Consider the following 17,628-nt stretch of genomic DNA (forward strand, 5'->3'; position numbering starts at 1 on the left):
GAAACCATTTAACCTGCGTCTCCCAGAATCCTCTGGTTTTTATTTAACCGGTCGTAACTGTGTTAGTCCCGCTCAGATCAAAGATCCCTGACTAAAATATCTTCCTGCATAAAGTATATGAGTATATATAATCATTCTTTTATTATAATCAGGTATTTTATTATTTATAATCAAATGTTTGTGTGTTTACGGTATTGTAGCATATTTTATAATGTGGGTAACAACAATACATGTTTAAAGAACATGAGTATATATAATTATGTTTTTAAAGTAGTTTAGTATAATATACTATGGATGAGTGTTAAAGTATGGATGAGTAGAGTATATATTTGAATCAAACCGTCCTGTGTGTGGTGCTTATCTTCAGTGGGAGCATAAATTTGACATTTTGGTAATCTCTGCATCTTAATCTCGTCAAACAAGATTTCCCTTCAACTCAAGAACGTAATCTGCTCTCCAGCTCTCATCAATCTCTATCATTTTTCAGTTTTGGTAATAATAACAACGTTTTTGTTCCAGTATACATGCCAGATTCTAACTAAACGAGAAAAATGGAATATAAAGATAAATAAAGAAATTCTAATTGAATGGTATAAAAAACTTAAATATACAAAGCATGATATTAATTAATCTAATGTTGAAAAAATAACCTTGGTATTCTGTTGGGCGTTTATATTTAAATCGCCTGACCTTAATGCCAAGTCAATGGGTTAATATTTGTCTGAAAGACGTTAAAACGCTGTCTAAAAGAGGTACGAACACCTTCTAAAAAAAGGTGAAAAAGATTTCTGAAAGAGGTAAGGCTAAGAGTTTGATCCATCAGCCTTGGCTCATGTTCTGCCCTAATACTTAAGTTTCATAACCAGGATGTGTTCTGCTTTGTTGGTTCAATAAAAACTGGTCACTGGTCAGGTGCGTGCGGCTGTCAGCCATTTTGTGCCACGGCCATTTTGCCATTTGTCATTATCAGTTAAAAATAATAGTAAGCATGTCAAAATACATGAGTAATGAATATGTTTAAGGTTCAATCTGTTGAACAAGGCAGGATGATTTGAATATGAAAAGAGAGAGAGAGAGAGAGCGAGAGAGAGAGAGGGAGAGAGAGGGGGGGGAAGGAGAGAGAATAGGGGGAAGACTGAGAGATTAATAGAAATGTACACAACAAAGGGTGTGAGAGGGAGGTAGAGAGAGAGAGAGAAAGAGAGAGAGAGAGAGAGAGAGAGAGAGAGAGAGAAAGAGAGAGGGAGATAGAGAGAGAGAGATGGGAGTTTGAAGCTTAATGAAGCGAAGCATTCAGCGTTCAGACCGGAGAAACGTAATCAAGTTATGATTAATGTGTTACACACGCTGTTTTTTTACAATGGTGGCTGTTTTCCTCTGTCTCCATCTCCAACTACGCACACACACACACACACACACACACACACACACACACACACACACACACACGCACATGTAGGCAGGATGTGGGAGCGATAAGGTGTATGTGAGACGGTTTAATTACAGCTTTGTCAGAAATGTGATGAGATCGTTAGACGGCCTCCTAATCAACATCTTCACAATAGGACTTCTACATTATGTGTGTATGTGTGGGTTTGTAGTTATGTGTCTGAAGTGGGGCACTTCACACCTCTAACCGTGTTTGTATATGTGTGTGTGTGTGTGTGTGTGTGTGTGTGTGTGTGTGTGTGTGTGTGTGTGTGTCTGTCTTTGTGTCTGCTTACATGCCTTTCTTAAGACTTGTGAAGGCAATCACACACACACACACACACTTCCAAACACATTGACACAGACTGACGCATTGACACACAAAACTCACACATACTTTTGTGGGATGCTGATTCAGACACACACACACACACACACACACACATGCTTTATGTATGTATTCCCAGGTAGATAGATCGATGAAGAATGTGGTATCTTCTCTCTCCCTTCGTCGACAAGTGTCTTCTTTGCTTGCTGCTACATAGTTAGCTTGTTGCTATTGATGTTTAGCTCTGTTGCAGGTCCTGGAGAGTGATCTCTCTCTCTCTCTCTCTCTCTCTCTCTCTCTCTCTCTCTCTCTCTCTCTCTCTCTCTCTCTCTCTCTGCAAGTCTGCCTCAGTTCTACTTTCTCTCTATTATTTCAATTTAAAGTTAGTACAACATTAATGTCATGAGAGGGGTTACATATTCATATTTCCAAAGGTTTACAATAAAGAAAAACATTTATAATTACTTTCGTGAAATATTATGCATTGTATCATGACAGAACATTGATCAAATATCTCCATGTCTCTCCCTCTCTCCCTCTAGTCCCCGGGTCGGTTCCGGTCGAGTCGCTTCAGAACTCTCCGTACGAGGAGAAGATCTTCATGCAGTGGAGGGCTCCAAATGAGACCAACGGAGTCATCACACTCTACGAGGTGTGTGTTTTGGTGTGGGTGGGGGTTGGCTGTGGGATGGTGGGTGGGTGTGGGCGATTGGGTTGGTGTGGGGCGGTGGTTGTGGGTGGTTGTGTGCAATGCATGAAATAGATCAGGAAACGAGGAATTAATGAGTGTTGAATTAGTGTCTGCGATTCAAGCAATAAGCCATGAGATGTCGTGGTTTACAGTGATTTTCGAACTATCTAGGGGGCATTGTTAGGCCCATTGTTAGGCATGTTATAAAACTATTACTGAAACTGTTCCTATAGTTTTTCAGTAATAGTTTTATAACATATAGTTCCTATATACCAAGTCAGATTTCCCAAAGTGAACACACGGCCTTAATACTGCTATTTATTGAAAACCAAAATCCTAAACAATATAGTTCCTCAAGATGACAAAATTGTTGCCAAGCAACAAAGGCTAGCATACTTTGAGATTTAGCGGCGCATTTATTCAGGCAATTTATTATTTTGCCATAACAGGTGTGTTTTTAGAGTACTCAGACCCGATGCTGTTTCATGTTACTCTGAACGGCCTTGAATGAAAGGGCAGATTTAATCTGAAACAACTAGAAGATGACAAGCGCAGTCGAAGTGCCTGTCTTGAGACATTGTCTCAACCTGCTAGTGTGCTTACCACGTAGGTGACACTCCTCGAAGCGACCTCTGGTTCGATTTCCCCTGGTGGTCATATTCTACATTCCCTCTATTCTCTTCAACCCACTTTCTCTTCTATAGAGTACTAAAGTGTGACGTCACGTTTCCATAGCAACCGATTTTCGGTTCTACACAAACCAAATGAACATGGGGAAATCCTATGCCACACGAACGTTTTATAGAAAAGGAACGTTTTTTTTGCGAATTGATTTGCGAGTTTGCTTTACCGATGATGTAAGTAATTTTGAGAATAGATTATATGAATGTCTTATAATCTCTTATAAAAAGAAACAACACATGGAAGCAATGGAAAACGCCATCGCTCGTTTGGTTATTTAGAACTGAAAATCCGGTTGCCAGGACAACGTGACGTTTTAGTACTCTACTCTCTTTAGTACTCTACTCTCTTCTCTGTTCTGTTTGTTAAGACATAGAACATTGAAGTTAAATCAGGGGTTGCATTTATCATGAAAAACATCTGTTTCATGACAGAGGCAGGTACTTCTTAAGGGCCCTTCAAATGCATTTCCAAATCGACCATCGTACCTTTAAGTCCTTGCAAACCCAAAGCAACAGGATGTTTGCATGTCTTCTTATACCCCGTTGTATTGTGACCGCCAGATAGATGATGTCGCTTCCTAGGTGAAGAGCCTTGTTGTTTTTTGATCATCTCTTTTAAGGACGCCGACACTGAAAGACCCCCTCCCCCCCAACTCCCTCCCTCCATCATTGACCCCTCCCCAAACCTCTCATCCCAGCCAGCGTGGGGGTTTGAACCTGTGTCTGGGGATGTGTTTGGACGTGTTTTGTGTTGGTCTTATTAATATGAATCTGTCCTCTTGTGTTTAACATATCAGAACCAGGGAGTAGGGCGCCACAATGCGCTGCCATTAGAGATAATTACTGTAATTGCTGCTATTGAGGGGATTAAAGGAATCATCTGGGACATCTAAAGAGCTGAGGTAGCCTCTCGGCTCCTCTCTCTCCCTCTCTCGTCTCTCCTCGCTTTTTTAGTTTTATTTTTGTCATTTTGCTCCGCTTTCAAGCTCGGGAACAGAGGAATTATCACAGGAACAATGAGGGTGGGGGGGGTGGAGATGGACGAGGAGGATGAGGATGGTGGTGATAGGGATGAAGGTAGCTGAAAGGAGAGGCGATGCAATATAAGTGTGTTCCGCAGCATGTCTGATAATTTGTGGTGAGTGTTAACTGCCAAATGTTCTGGCTTTGGAAAAATATGAGGGATGCAAAGAGAATGTCTTTAGGATTTTATATTTTACTAAATCCCTGCTTCCATCTTAGTTAGCCAAAATTAGAAACAAGATTTCAAAAGATTTTGTCACTAATTCAAGATTGTTATGATTTTTTAAAAACATTGTGAGGGTTTGCATATTGACAAAGGATGAATGGATAGATAGATAGATCAATAGGTATATACTGTACATTCTAATCATATCCGACAGACAGAGAGTTGGTGAATAGATAGATCGATATGGAGAGAAAAAAATATGTATAGAGGTAGATATAGAGAGGTAAATAGATAAATAGAGATAGCTGAATAGATATAGAAGGATAGGTAGATAGATAAGGATATATATGTATATATTTATATAAATATATATGAAGAGATATGTTGAATGGACAGACTGATTGATATCTAGATACATAAAGAGGTAGTGGATGGCTAGACATATAGAGTTATAGGTGGATGGACAGATGGATAGATATCTTGATATAGAGAGATATAGTGGATAGATATTTAGATATATAGGATGGATAGATGGATTCATAAGATCTAAAGTGGAAGGTGGTGGGGTGTATATATAGAGATATAGTGGATGGATAGATGGAAAGGGAATCTAGTCCTATTATGTGACTCCATCAGTATCTCCAGCCAGCGATGCAACACCAGCAGGCACCAGCTGGGCTCATCATCTCTGTGTGTCGCTCTCTGACCCCTGATGACCTTAGAGCTAACGCACATACCGCTGTGAGAGAAAGACCCCCTGGAGAGAGGGAGAGAGAGAGAGAGGTAAAGAGAGAGAGATGGGGGGAGAGAGTTCAGTGGGAGAGAGTGAGACAGATGGGAAAGAAAAGAGAGGGAGAGAGATGGGGAGAGAAAGAATGGGCGAGAGAGATAGAGACAGAGGGAGAAAGAGTGCGAGAGAGAGGGAGAGAGAGAGAGAGAGAGAGAGATGGAGAGAAATAGAGAGACAGAGGGAGAGATAGTGAGAGAGTTGATGTGAGCAGCAGGTTGTCAGTTCCATCTCTAAACACCTCATCAGACTCAGCGTCCAAAATCGATTCACTCAGTGGCTAGCCTCCCTGGCTAGCCAGTGCAACGCTTGCCACCTGCTTGCTCTGTTAGCTTCCCCCTCTAGCCAACCCTCCTCGTCCCTTTATATTAGCCCCTGCTAGTTCTGTTAGGCACCTCCACAAGCCCCTCCTGCTTACCCTTTGAAGCTAGCTCTTGTAATCTCCCCCTGGTGGCCTCCCCTGCTAGCCCGAGGTTCGATTCTTGGAGAATTAAGTACCATTTTATTGCATCTTATCGTAGCTACTGTGCTACCCCCACGCCCGAGAACACACAGGTTTTCTGACACTGCTGGTGAGCAAGGCACATCGGCAAGTAGTCCGTGACATAATCTTGACAACACCAAATACCTACAAAAGAAAATAGTTTTTTGTTTTGCTTCACAAAACCTTCAGAATCGCCTTCTTAAACGATTATTCATGATTCAAGGATTTCATTATTGATTACATGTCAAAATGGGATTCAGAATCAATAGAAACAGTGAACCAGAATGTTAAATCTGCCTGCTGTAATATTACGGCATAAAAAAACCTCAGTCAGTCGTACAGCGGTGTTAAAAGCCCAATATGATGTTATAAACTAGAGGTCTGAGACCTTCTTAATACTGCCAGCCCTGGGGGTCCATTACTGTCTCGAAGTGTTTTTATTATCTTCTTTTAGAAACAACCCGTCAGACTGGCGGTCCGGGAGGGAAGGTTAGGCTCCTCTCCGGTCCTCTGTTCTCTCCTGGTAGTCATCCACACGCAGAAAACTAGAAAACAGGAAACCACACCACAGTAAACTGCACAACATTAAACCACACCACAGTAAGCAACATCAGGCTGGATCTGAACGAGCCGGCTTCCACTGATAGCCAGCATGTTGATATGACCTCCGTGGCCATTGCCATCCAAAACAGACAGAGCGGTCTCGTGTGTTCAAGTGCACATGTGCGCGTGTCTAAGTATCGGATGACTCCCATGGAACGAAAAAAAACAGCAACATAGAAGCAGATCCCGTCCCCGCGACGCAGGAGTATCTGAACGTGTGTGTTTGTGGCGGGAGTCGTGTGCGTGTGCGTGTGTGTGTCAAACAAGGACATACCAGTCAGATATTTATGATCCTGGATCGAGATCTTAATTCTCTGATATTCAAGAGGAACTTCAATGGGACAAATACAGACAGAAAGACAGGCATGGACATACAAATAGACAGACACACGCTCGGGTACACACGCTGCTAGTCCCATTTAGGATACAAGCATTTTTTCAGAGAATAATTCACTCTACTCTAAGCATTCAAATGTTCCACTTCCCGCCCAGCAGCCAATCACGGCATGCCTTCTACCTCTCTGACCAATCATTGACCCCCTTGGGCTATCCGCTCTACCAATTACAGCAAACTGCTGATGTTTCAGTACATGAGTTGGAATCTTCCACTCATGTAATTTTAATTGCCTCTCGTCTTCCTCGTGTCACCTTTCCGCCCAGAGGGAGCTGCTATATTTGACCACCTCTACACTTCTCTACTTTTAATGTAGAGTTTCTTCTACGTCATCTTTCTTTATGCACACCCAGTGCTTATGGACAGCTGTGTCAGCCAATGGCATTCTTCCAGACCCACCAAAAGAGGCAAGTCTGGCTCCTCCTCCTCTCCCTCCTAATCCCACTTATGAGCAGGTGTGCATCCAATCAAAAACATCTGAGGAACACCTGTACATAATGAATCAGTAATCACGCACACACAAACACACACACACACACACAAACACACACACACACACACATACACACACACACACACCAGTACAGAGGTTTACCTGACAGGTCATTTGACTAGAAGCAGGTTGTGGTCAAATGCCGCCTGTTGCCATGGCAGCTGTCTCCTGACCTCCCCTCCCCATCGGTTCCCTCCAGCCATTGCCCCGAAAACATTGGCATGGTAATACACCGTCAAAGCTGTCAACCCCCGCTCCCTCCCCCCCGCCTTCCCTCGGGAAACTCTGCCTGGACGCGTTTTCCAAACTTTTCTTCTGTGGTTTTAAGTTGTTGTTTGCAGGGGCAGGGCGGAGCAGGGGATTGATTTTAAAACCTTCAGACTGATGTAGTGAGGAGGTTTTAGTTTCTAAGACAGATACCCTCTGGGGCTGCCAGTTGAGTTCTGTGTTTATAGATTAGCCCGCAGGCTATTGGGGAGAGAATGGTGAAATATTATTGGTCCATTGTGCCGCCCAATCCTTCTCTCTCTCTCTCTCTCTCTCTCTCTCTCTCTTATGCACTTGTACGAATAAACAAAAAAAACATCAGTTTTTTTTGTGGCCCAGAATATATAACTTTTGACAATCTGTCCCAGTTGGATAGTTTAAATTATAAAACAGGATAACACAGCATCTTTTCACACATCTCTTGCCTTGGTTTAGAGCTGCTCAGCATAGCAAAAGGCCCTGTCATCCCATACAAACAGGTCTTCAATCATATCTAAAATATATAACATTTAATAATAATATTTATAATAACCACCATTAATAAATCCAATAATCCTATAGAATAATGAAACAATTGATATTTAGGAATTAAATATCAATATATTTACAAAAATCTGACAACCTATTAGTACTGAATAATAACTTTAGAACCTCTTCTCCTTTTCTCTCTCTTTTCTTCTCTCTCTATCTCTACGATCTGTCTCTTTTCTCCATCTTTTTAGTCCTTTGGTTGCTTTGATCGATTTTTTTGTTGTTGCTATTCTTCCAGCACAAAGGATCAGGTTTCATTAAATCAAAATATCCACTCGCTCCGTCTCTCTCTCTCTCTCCGGGGTTAAGAAGCCAACACGTTAACAGCAGAACAAAAACAGCGTGCCCATAAAACACAGCCGTGCTTGGAGGGAAACACATGGGTGCTTGGGTCAGTTGACAAAAAACGCACAAGAATAATTATCCTCTCCTTAGTTTAGTTTTCCACACGTGTTGTTGTCAACATCACTCTTCTAGGTAGAGGGACTTGTAACTAAGTCAACAATAGGCTGCTAAGTCCTCCTGCTCGGAGGCAACACATCTATTTTTATCCAGCCAAACCACAGCTCCTTAGGAGAGGAGAAGAGAGGAGTGGAGAGGGGGAGAGGGGAGAGAAAAGGGAGACCACAGCTCCTTAGGAGAGGAGAAGAGAGGAGTGGAGAGGGGGAGAGGGGAGAGAAAAGGGAGACCACAGCTCCTTAGTGGAGGAGAAGAGAGGAGTGGAGAGGGGGAGAGGGGAGAGAAAAGGGAGACCACAGCTCCTTAGGGGAGGAGAAGAGAGGACTGGAGAGGGGGAGAGGGGAGAGAAAAGGGAGACCACAGCTCCTTAGGGGAGGAGAAGAGAGGAGTGGAGAGGGGAGAGAAAAGGGAGACCACAGCTCCTTAGGAGAGGAGAAGAGAGGAGTGGAGAGGGGGAGAGGGGAGAGAAAAGGGAGACCACAGCTCCTTAGGGGAGGAGAAGAGAGGAGTGGAGAGGGGGAGAGGGGAGAGAAAAGGGAGACCACAGCTCCTTAGGAGAGGAGAAGAGAGGAGTGGAGCGGAGTGAAGGAGAGAGGAGGAAGGAGAGGGAAACTACAGTTACTTAGGGGAGGAGCAGAGCGGAGTGGAGAGGAGGAAGGAGAGGGATACCAGAGCTCCTTAGGAGAGGTGAGGGGAAGGAGAGAGGAGGAAGGAAAGGGAGACTACAGCTCCTTAGGAGCAGAGAGGGGGAAGGAGAGGGGACAGAGGAGGAAGGAAAGTATGTATACAAGTGTAGGAGCTGTATACAAATACAAATACAAATTTAAATATTTCATAATCCATAATCAAATAGATGAAATACAGAACAAATAAACAAATTTCCTTATTATCTTGTTTCTCTCAATTTGTTAATTTGTTAGAGTGGACACTTGTGGTGTCCACTCTTTTTTTAATCTCAATTTCTCTCTTTGTCCTCTCTTTATCCCTCTCTCTCTTTCTCTAGTTCCTGTTCTTTTTCTCTATGCCTCTCTCTCTCTCCTCCTGTGAAAACAGCTCTGTTGAGTTATTCTCCTCAGACTCACTAAATTACCCACAGTGCACTTTGCCCACAGCACTGCTGTCTTTTCATTGGCCAATAAAACTACCTGAGCTTTAATAGCCCTGCGCCCCTCATTCAAGAGAGAGAGAGAGGGTTGCTGTGTGTGTGTGTGTGTGTGTGTGTGTGTGTGTGTGTGTGTGTGTGTGTGTGTGTGTGTGTGTGTGTGTCTGGCGTGCGTGTTTATGTGGGGATGGGGAGGAGGAGAGAGGGGCAGAGATAGAGAGCAGAAGAAAGGAGCGAGAGGAAGAGGAAGAGAGCGGGGGCGGTGGAGGGGGAGGCAAAAATGAGGGGAGAGAGAGAGAGAGATGATGGGGAGTCAAGAGAGCTATGGGGGGGGCTGAACAAATGAGCTCAGGGAAGCACGTCCCCATAAATTATAAAAACTGAGAAAATAACGGGGTAAATAACGGTGTTAACCTATCATGGTCCATCTGATACATGCCTCACTCTTGGAATGGGGAAATACAGAAATAGATGTCTCCAAACCCTCTGGTGTAGAGAGAAGAGAGGGGGAGAGGAGAGGCTGTTCTGGTCCATTTATTGGAAGCCCGTTACCTTCATTAGTTCTGTTAAGGAGGTGATGATTTCACCCCTACAGCGCGGACCAGAATTTCTGCTCTGCTGTATTGTTCCGAACCTGGTTAGTTCTCACTCAGGCCTTCCTTAAGCCAACGTGATTAGTGCTCGAAACGGGCCCACGTAGAGCTTTTGAGCAGGGGGCCAGTTACAGCCTCCCGGCTTATATTCTGCTGGTTGGGGCTCTGTCTGCGGATGGTCGTGGTTCACCACACGCGAGGAGGTGTTGCGGGATAACTTCGCCCCCATGCCTCGCTAACGTCTTTTGATTTGACTTATTGAGGTGAAAATCGAAAGGTGGAAAAGCAGTTATTTTCCTTTCGCTTCTCTTTAAGGTCGTACCAGAGGGAGAGATGGGAGACGTAGTGGATGAAGGGAGAGGGATGGGTGGGAGAGAGAGAAGTGATAATGGTAGCGAGAAGCATACGTTGAAAGAGAGATAAAAGACGAGAGAGGCAGAATAAGAGTCATGATAATAGTACGGGAGCATACGTTCATGAGTCATTAAATAAAAGCGTGGAGGTAGAGTGGAAGTGCAGCGTGGATGAGAGAGAGAAGGATGGCACTTTTATTGTGTGCGCAGGTTGTAGTAATGGCTATTGATTTTGCTGGTTTGATTTAACTGGTTTAGTTAAAAGCTGGGTCAGTCGTCAGTCAGACACACTCAGTACACATTGTTCACGCATGCATGCATTCTCTTACAATCAGAGACACACACAACTACAGACAAACACACACACGCACACACACATATATTGATTTATGCCTACCAGTTCAAACATAATGGACACACATACTGTACTGTACTCTGCTTCTCTCTTATTCTGTCTCTTACTTTCTCTATGTCAGTCCCACCAGCGTGTAGTGTGAACAAAATATCCTCCCGGCTAAATACCCATGATGCACTTAGCTCCAGGTTCAACATTTCAGACCGACAGTTGACCAAGAGAGTGTGTGTGTGTGCGTGTGCGTGTGGGTGTGTTTGTGTGTGTGTGTGCGCGAGCCCTACATGTCTAATTGACGGTGACAAAGTGGGGACTGTTTCCGGGGGCGACGTGCTGACAGACATGGATGGTGCGGTTAACAGTTGAGCTGTAAAGTGAGGATCGCAGCTCGCTCACGGTGTCAGCGCCCGCCTGTCGTCTCTTTAGTACCGCCGGAGCAAAACACTTCAGTCACATTCCACTTCCTCTCAGACTCATTTGTCCCCGCAGTGGCCGGCTATGCAGTGTGACGGTTTTACAGCCAAAGGTCGATGTGGGGAGCTCAGAGACGGGACATCCCGACAGCGACTGGCCGCATACTGCTCTGTTTACGTTGGGGGGTGTCATGTGTCCCTCTGTCTTTAATCCAGATGGATTTCTCATTGGATCATCAGATGCGGTCACTATAGCCTGGTGTTAACTGGCTGAAGGCCAGATTATGAAGAGTGTGCATTGTATTTGTATATTGAATCAACATTTGGTTTTGTGCAGGAGAAGGACGGAAAATATGGGTCACAGAGAGAAGGAACGATAATGAGGACACATATGAGTGCAGTTCCTAACCGGTGGTCATAGTTTAGCCAATGTTGACGTATCAGCTACACTGTTAGGGCACTAGTGGGTTGAGAGGCCGAAATAGAATCAGCATTCAAAGGACATCATCAGAAATACACTCTCGTGGGAAAACTGAAGGGAAAAGTGTCAAAAACAGGGACAAATATAAAAGTGTGTGCTGAATGACAGCATAGTGAACCTGTGGCCTCCTCCCAGATCACCTACAAGGCGCTGAGCTCTCTGGACCCCAGCGTGGACCTCACCACCCAGCGGGGCCGGGTCTTCAAGCTGAGGAACGAGACCCAGCACCTGTTTGTGGGCCTCTACCCCGGGACCACCTACTTCTTCACCCTCAAGGCCTCCACCAACAAGGGCTTCGGTCCTCCGGTCACCGTCCGCATCGCCACCAAGATAGCAGGTACACCTGGAACACCTGTCTGTCTCTTATTCAACATGGCTATGTGTACTCCCTGTTTGTTGACCTATCTATCATTCTGTAGGAACTGCCTTTCTGTCTGTACCATCTGTCTACCTGTCTGTTCTCCCTGTCTGCCTGTACCTGCCAGTCAGTCTGTCTGTGTCGGTCAATCTGTCTGCCTACTCCACCTGTTGGTCTGGCTGTGGTTTCTGTGTGTGTCTGAGGTTGCTGTTGTTTGGGTAGAACAATGGTTTCCATGGTGATATTCAGTGGCATGATTGGGCAGAGTGATGACCAGGCCCTGACAGTAGGGCAACCTTCTGGTACAGCTCCTGTGCAGCCCCCATGCCGGGAAGGCAACACGCTTCATTCTCTTCTGGTTGAATGCCTCAACGCGTGGCACAAAGGATCAGCTCACTTCGGGCATGGGGCAGGACGGAAGCTGAACTTTTGTTAACTCTATGCAGTTATGTATAAAATATAAAAATATAGGAATGCAAAATTGGAAGTTTGTTTCATGAGCAACAGTTCTCTGGGACTTGAACAGCAGTGCGCTGATGGCCAAGGCGTTATTCTGCCGGTAAACCTTGTTCGTGTAGCGCATCGCCTTCACATGCCATGACATCGCAGCAGTCATGTGACCTCATTCAGTCATGTGACCAGGCACAAAAGTGATCTAGAGCAGCTGGCAACTGTGGCATGCTAACCTACCCTGGAGCCCCTGAGCAAGACAGGAACAGACAGGGGATCCACAGACAGGGATCCACTGACAGCATAAGACGAACAAAACAACAATATTTCTGAGGGTTGTGTTTTGACAGTCCCATGATACATGCGTCATAACAGGGAATAGAACTGGAAAAAACAAATACATTCATACATATTACACAGCCAGTGATGGCATCAAAGTCAACCTATTATTCTGTGCAGGAGGGGGGCATAGAGCAGAATGAACATCATGTAACAATATGTCATCCAACGCAATATCTAATCCAATATTCTAAATAGCTGTTGTGACCCCTGACCCCTGGAATGTAACTCCAGACTGCCGAACCGTGGCGGTGCTGACTGTTAGCATTATGCGCCATGCGGGTCGCCTCCGCTAGCACATTAGCATTTAAACGGCTGTCCGTCAGCCTTTCCCTCGCTCTGACAGCTGAGTCCTCCTGGCCTTTTCCCTCGGTGGTGTGCGGCGGCGTGTTAGCATCTGTGAATTAAAATAAATAAATAAAATCCCTTTTTTTTACATCTTCCCCATCCTTCCCGCCTAAATGCCACGCCAGCCACTATCTTTGTTATCTCCCCCCAAGAACAAAGGATTAAAAAGATAAATTAAATGGAGTTGACAGAGGGAGAGACAGACGGAGGGGAGTGATTGAAGGAGCAGGAGGAGGAGGAGGAGGAGGAGGGAGGTGTTTGACTGTCGCGGGATTTTCCTAAATGCCACATCAATCTGTTTGGCTGGCATGGTGTAAGCAGATGCACTCTGCGGTGGCTGGGAGCTTTTAGAGGTGTCTGAGGAACGCTGCCTCCCAGCTCTTTATGACGGCCCCTAACTCACCTGGGGTGAGAGCATTATGGCACCACTCTAGCGCCAAGGACAACCTTATTATTAAGAAATAATAAAAAATCCCAAGGATTGTACACACTTCATAACCGCAAAGGAAAGCGGGAAGACATTACTGAGGCGCTATTCGTTTTCACATCTCAGATAAAACGATGTACGATGTTTACTGTCAGATAGCTTATTGGAAAATCTATATACACAGTGTCAAAACCGAAATGGAGCCGCAGTAGTAAAATGGATACCCTACGATAATATAATTGATACTATAATAAAATAAAATGCTAACCTACAATATTTTGTGTGGTACAGATTACCACTACTCTCATGACATCACGTCACACTGTGATGTCATAAAGTGATGTCACGTGAGACGTTGAGCCGTGATGTCACACACAACCACACACACACCGCAATGTATCACAATGACAATGATTGTCGTCCTTTGGGGGGTCGTACTCTAATGTGACGCTATGATTGAACACTGTGATGTCGCCCTGTGATGTAATCGTGTGATGTCACCCCGCGATGTCCTACTCTGATGGTATTCTGTTATGTCATACTGTGATGCCTCACCAGGATGTCACACGTGCGATGTCATCCTGTGAACGTAGTACCGTGATGTCAACCCCGCAGTGTTAAAGCGCGTTTATTTTCCCATCAGCCCCTCTGATGCCGGAGTACGAGTCTGAGGCGCCGCTGAACGAGACTGACACCACCATCACCCTGCTGCTGAAGCCCGCACAGTCACGCGGCGCGCCCGTCAGGTACGCCCCATGACATCACTTCCTGCCATCTAAGCATTGACGGTTTAGCTCTGCTGATCTCTCTCCTTATCTTTCCTTAGCGTTCCTCTTACGTTCACCGTTTCATCTGTCATTCCATCTGCACCATACGCCCCTTCTCTTCTCCTCTCCTTTCCTCTCCTTTCCTCTCCCCACCTCTCCTTTCCTCTCCCTTCCTCTCCTTTCCTCTCCTCTCCCCTCCTCACTTTTCATCTCCATCATTTTTCTTTTATATCCTTGTGGGGTTTTTGATATGCGGGAGGGCAGAGGTGTCAAGCTTGACAAGCTTGACTTCCTGTCAGTAATTTGATACTTCCTGTCCGCTGACTTGGAAAATGTTGCTTAGCTGCTTTAGGAGAGTGGAGATTAACCTCTAACAGCTTGTTGACACGCTGACTTAAAAAAGAGGCAGCTCTTTGGTAGCACGTATTTCTGGGGAAAATTTTGCATTGAGGTTGACAAATGATTTGACACTCATGACAAGACTGTGTACACAAATACACTAACCCATGTACACATGCACGGACACACAGGCACGTGCACAGGCAATCCGTTGTGTGAGTCAAGCACGCACACACACACAAACACACACACATACAAACCACTTAATCACATGGCGCCGCACAAATGCACATGTTGGTTTTCCCTCTGAAAGGGCACACATTGTTTAAGTCGGAGTGTGTATTAATTAAAAGTTCAGTCTGAACGTGTGTTTCCATCCATTTAATTGGCATCGGGGAGAACATAATTCTGTGGTGGGAAGGGAAGTTGGAGGGAGGGTACGTGTAGTGACAACTTGGCGTCTAATAAATGAGTTTTTAAAAGCCGCTGCGCGCGCGGGTCAAAAGTTTGCCGTTCATTTCCCAAACCCCCTCAGGCTATCTTACACCCGATCACGCCTGGCTGTGTGAAAATAGAAAAAACGGTAAAATAAAATGGATGTTGTTTCCAACGAGCTGTGAGGGGGAGACCTGCTGCTCTCCCTGTGTCTCTTATATTGTTGTTCCTTTATTCATCCTACACACCGTATTACTCCTGATTCCTTCAGCCGTCCTGCTTTCCCGTACAGTATCGGCAGGTTTGGTCAGGCTAGGAGCTCCGAGTCGGGGGCTCGAGCCCCAGGGTAGCAGCCCTGTCTGCAGGGTACAGAAGAACAAGATTGGCTGGCTCCTGCTGGCGGTGGCTCCGGATGTAGAGCAGAAGGCCTTGCAATCGGAAGGTTGCTGGTTCGATCCTCTTGCTCGAAGCTTAGTGTTTCTCTGAGAAAGACGCCTAACCCCATCTGCAAACAACTACTGTGATGAGCTGGCTGCTGCCTTGCTCGGTTGACAATTAGCACCTCACATACACACATTCATATTCTGACGGGGGCGACGACATATGATTGTGGGTATGCAAAGCACTAATTAGCAAAGCACTGGTGGACAAACGGTTATGAATGGCCCACGAGATATGCAGTCCGTTAACCATTCACATGCTCTAACCACCTACCTGCTCATTAATGATATGCATCTACACCAGTTAATTCCGTTGCATCGCTAAGTTATTATTGTTGTTAATCATTCTACAGTGTTTCCCCCAGAAAATGTCTTAGTCAAGGTGGTTAAGAAGCGGGGAGGGGGGGGGTTCGGTGAGGGTTTCAGTTTGCAATAACATATACACACACCTTATGCCACCGTTTCAATTCCATTCAAAAAGCTTTATGGCACGGCTATTGTTGTGAACAGTATTACTGATGTATTTTTGTACTTTGTTAATGCATAATAATAAAAAATGATTATAAAAAAATAAATAATAATAATAATTTATATACATTTTTATTTCATTTTTTTTATACATTGGTAGGCAAGGCAAAGTCCTATTATTGTAAGGCGGCCGCCTTAACCATACAGTGCTGGGGGAAACACTGATTGTAGATTATCAAACTTAAAGCTGCGCACCTATTGATCCTACGTGTTTTTAATTGGTCTCAGCCTGACTTTTATGTTGATTTGAACATAATCAGCCACGGTGAGAATAAACATTAGATTGAGTTTTATTAGGCAGGCTGGGAGAGGATCTCGGAGGAAGCAAACACATTTTAATGTGAGCTGAACTTTGGAGAGAAGAAGCTGGATTTCACGCTGGATCTTTAATGAGATAAGAGCCCTTCTGGAGCTCTGAGAGGGACGCTTAGAGAGGATGGACGCACAAACATGCACCCACACACACACACACACACACACACACACACACACACACACACACACACACACACACACACACATACACACACACACACACACAAAAAAAACCACACTCAGATGCAGACTTGTGTGCTGCATGCAAACATACATGAGTCTAAATGTATTCGTGGACATTAATATTCCCGCTAATGCAAAGATGCATACGGTAACAGGCATATGTATGCAAACATGAATAGTAACACACACACACACACACACGCTTAATAACCCATGCACACAGACATGGAAACATTTGCATCCAATCATACAACATAGACGGAACCAAATCATAAACATTATCACATCTCTTCACACACAAACACACACACACACACACACACACCCTCATTAATGGTTTAGGATAATTGCGGCTCATCTCCTCTGAGCTGTAGTTTACATGCTGCTGCCTCTTAATGCCATTAGTAATATATAGACCCTCAACAGGGGGGCGAGAGACATGGGAAGAAAAAGAGGGAGAGAGAGAGAGATGGAGATTTAAAAAGGGAATGGAAGCGAGAAAGGAGAGGAAGAGAAGGAGGGAGGAGGAAATTAAGAAAAAGAGAGAGGAGAATGGAAAGGGAGAGAGATAAACGTGAGACGATGAGAACAGAGAGGTGGGAGGCGTGGGTACGTTCTTTGGTCATCAGTAATTATCTCTTTTATGTTTTTTTCATGTTTTCTGAAAGCGGCCAATTGGCTAGCGGATAATTGGCCGCAACACACTCTCCTGATTATGTGTCGATGTGAGGACCGGTCTGAGGAGGATGAAGGACCTCACAACACCGTCCCCATTTAGCCATGACACACACGCACACAAAGACATGAACACATTGATATGAATCGTCTTCCACACACACACACACACAAACACACATTAACATGAAGCTTCATACACACACAAACACACATACATTAACATGAAGCTTCTAACACACAAACAAACACACACACACACACACACACACACACACACACTCCCACACGTACATCTCAAAACAAAGATTGCACATATCTAGTGGACACAAACGAACAATCAAGCAATTGTATTGACTGTTGTGTTTTAAACCGTCCCATCTATTTTTCTGT

At 44.7% G+C, this 17,628-nt stretch overlaps 1 protein-coding gene across 1 annotated transcript in view; it reads left to right on the forward strand.

Annotated features, from left to right (window-relative positions):
- Positions 1-17,628, forward strand: part of ptprt (protein tyrosine phosphatase receptor type T) — a 150,964-nt gene that overhangs the window by 52,064 nt on the left and 81,272 nt on the right. Inside the window, exons 10-12 of the mRNA XM_079748435.1 lie at positions 2,299-2,408; positions 11,767-11,968; positions 14,197-14,299. Coding sequence (XP_079604561.1) covers positions 2,299-2,408; positions 11,767-11,968; positions 14,197-14,299 — 415 coding nt within the window. The remainder of the gene's footprint in view (positions 1-2,298; positions 2,409-11,766; positions 11,969-14,196; positions 14,300-17,628) is intronic.

This window comes from Pollachius pollachius (genome assembly GCF_949987615.1).
Source record: "Pollachius pollachius genome assembly, chromosome: 12".
NCBI classification, from domain to species: Eukaryota; Metazoa; Chordata; class Actinopteri; order Gadiformes; family Gadidae; genus Pollachius; species Pollachius pollachius.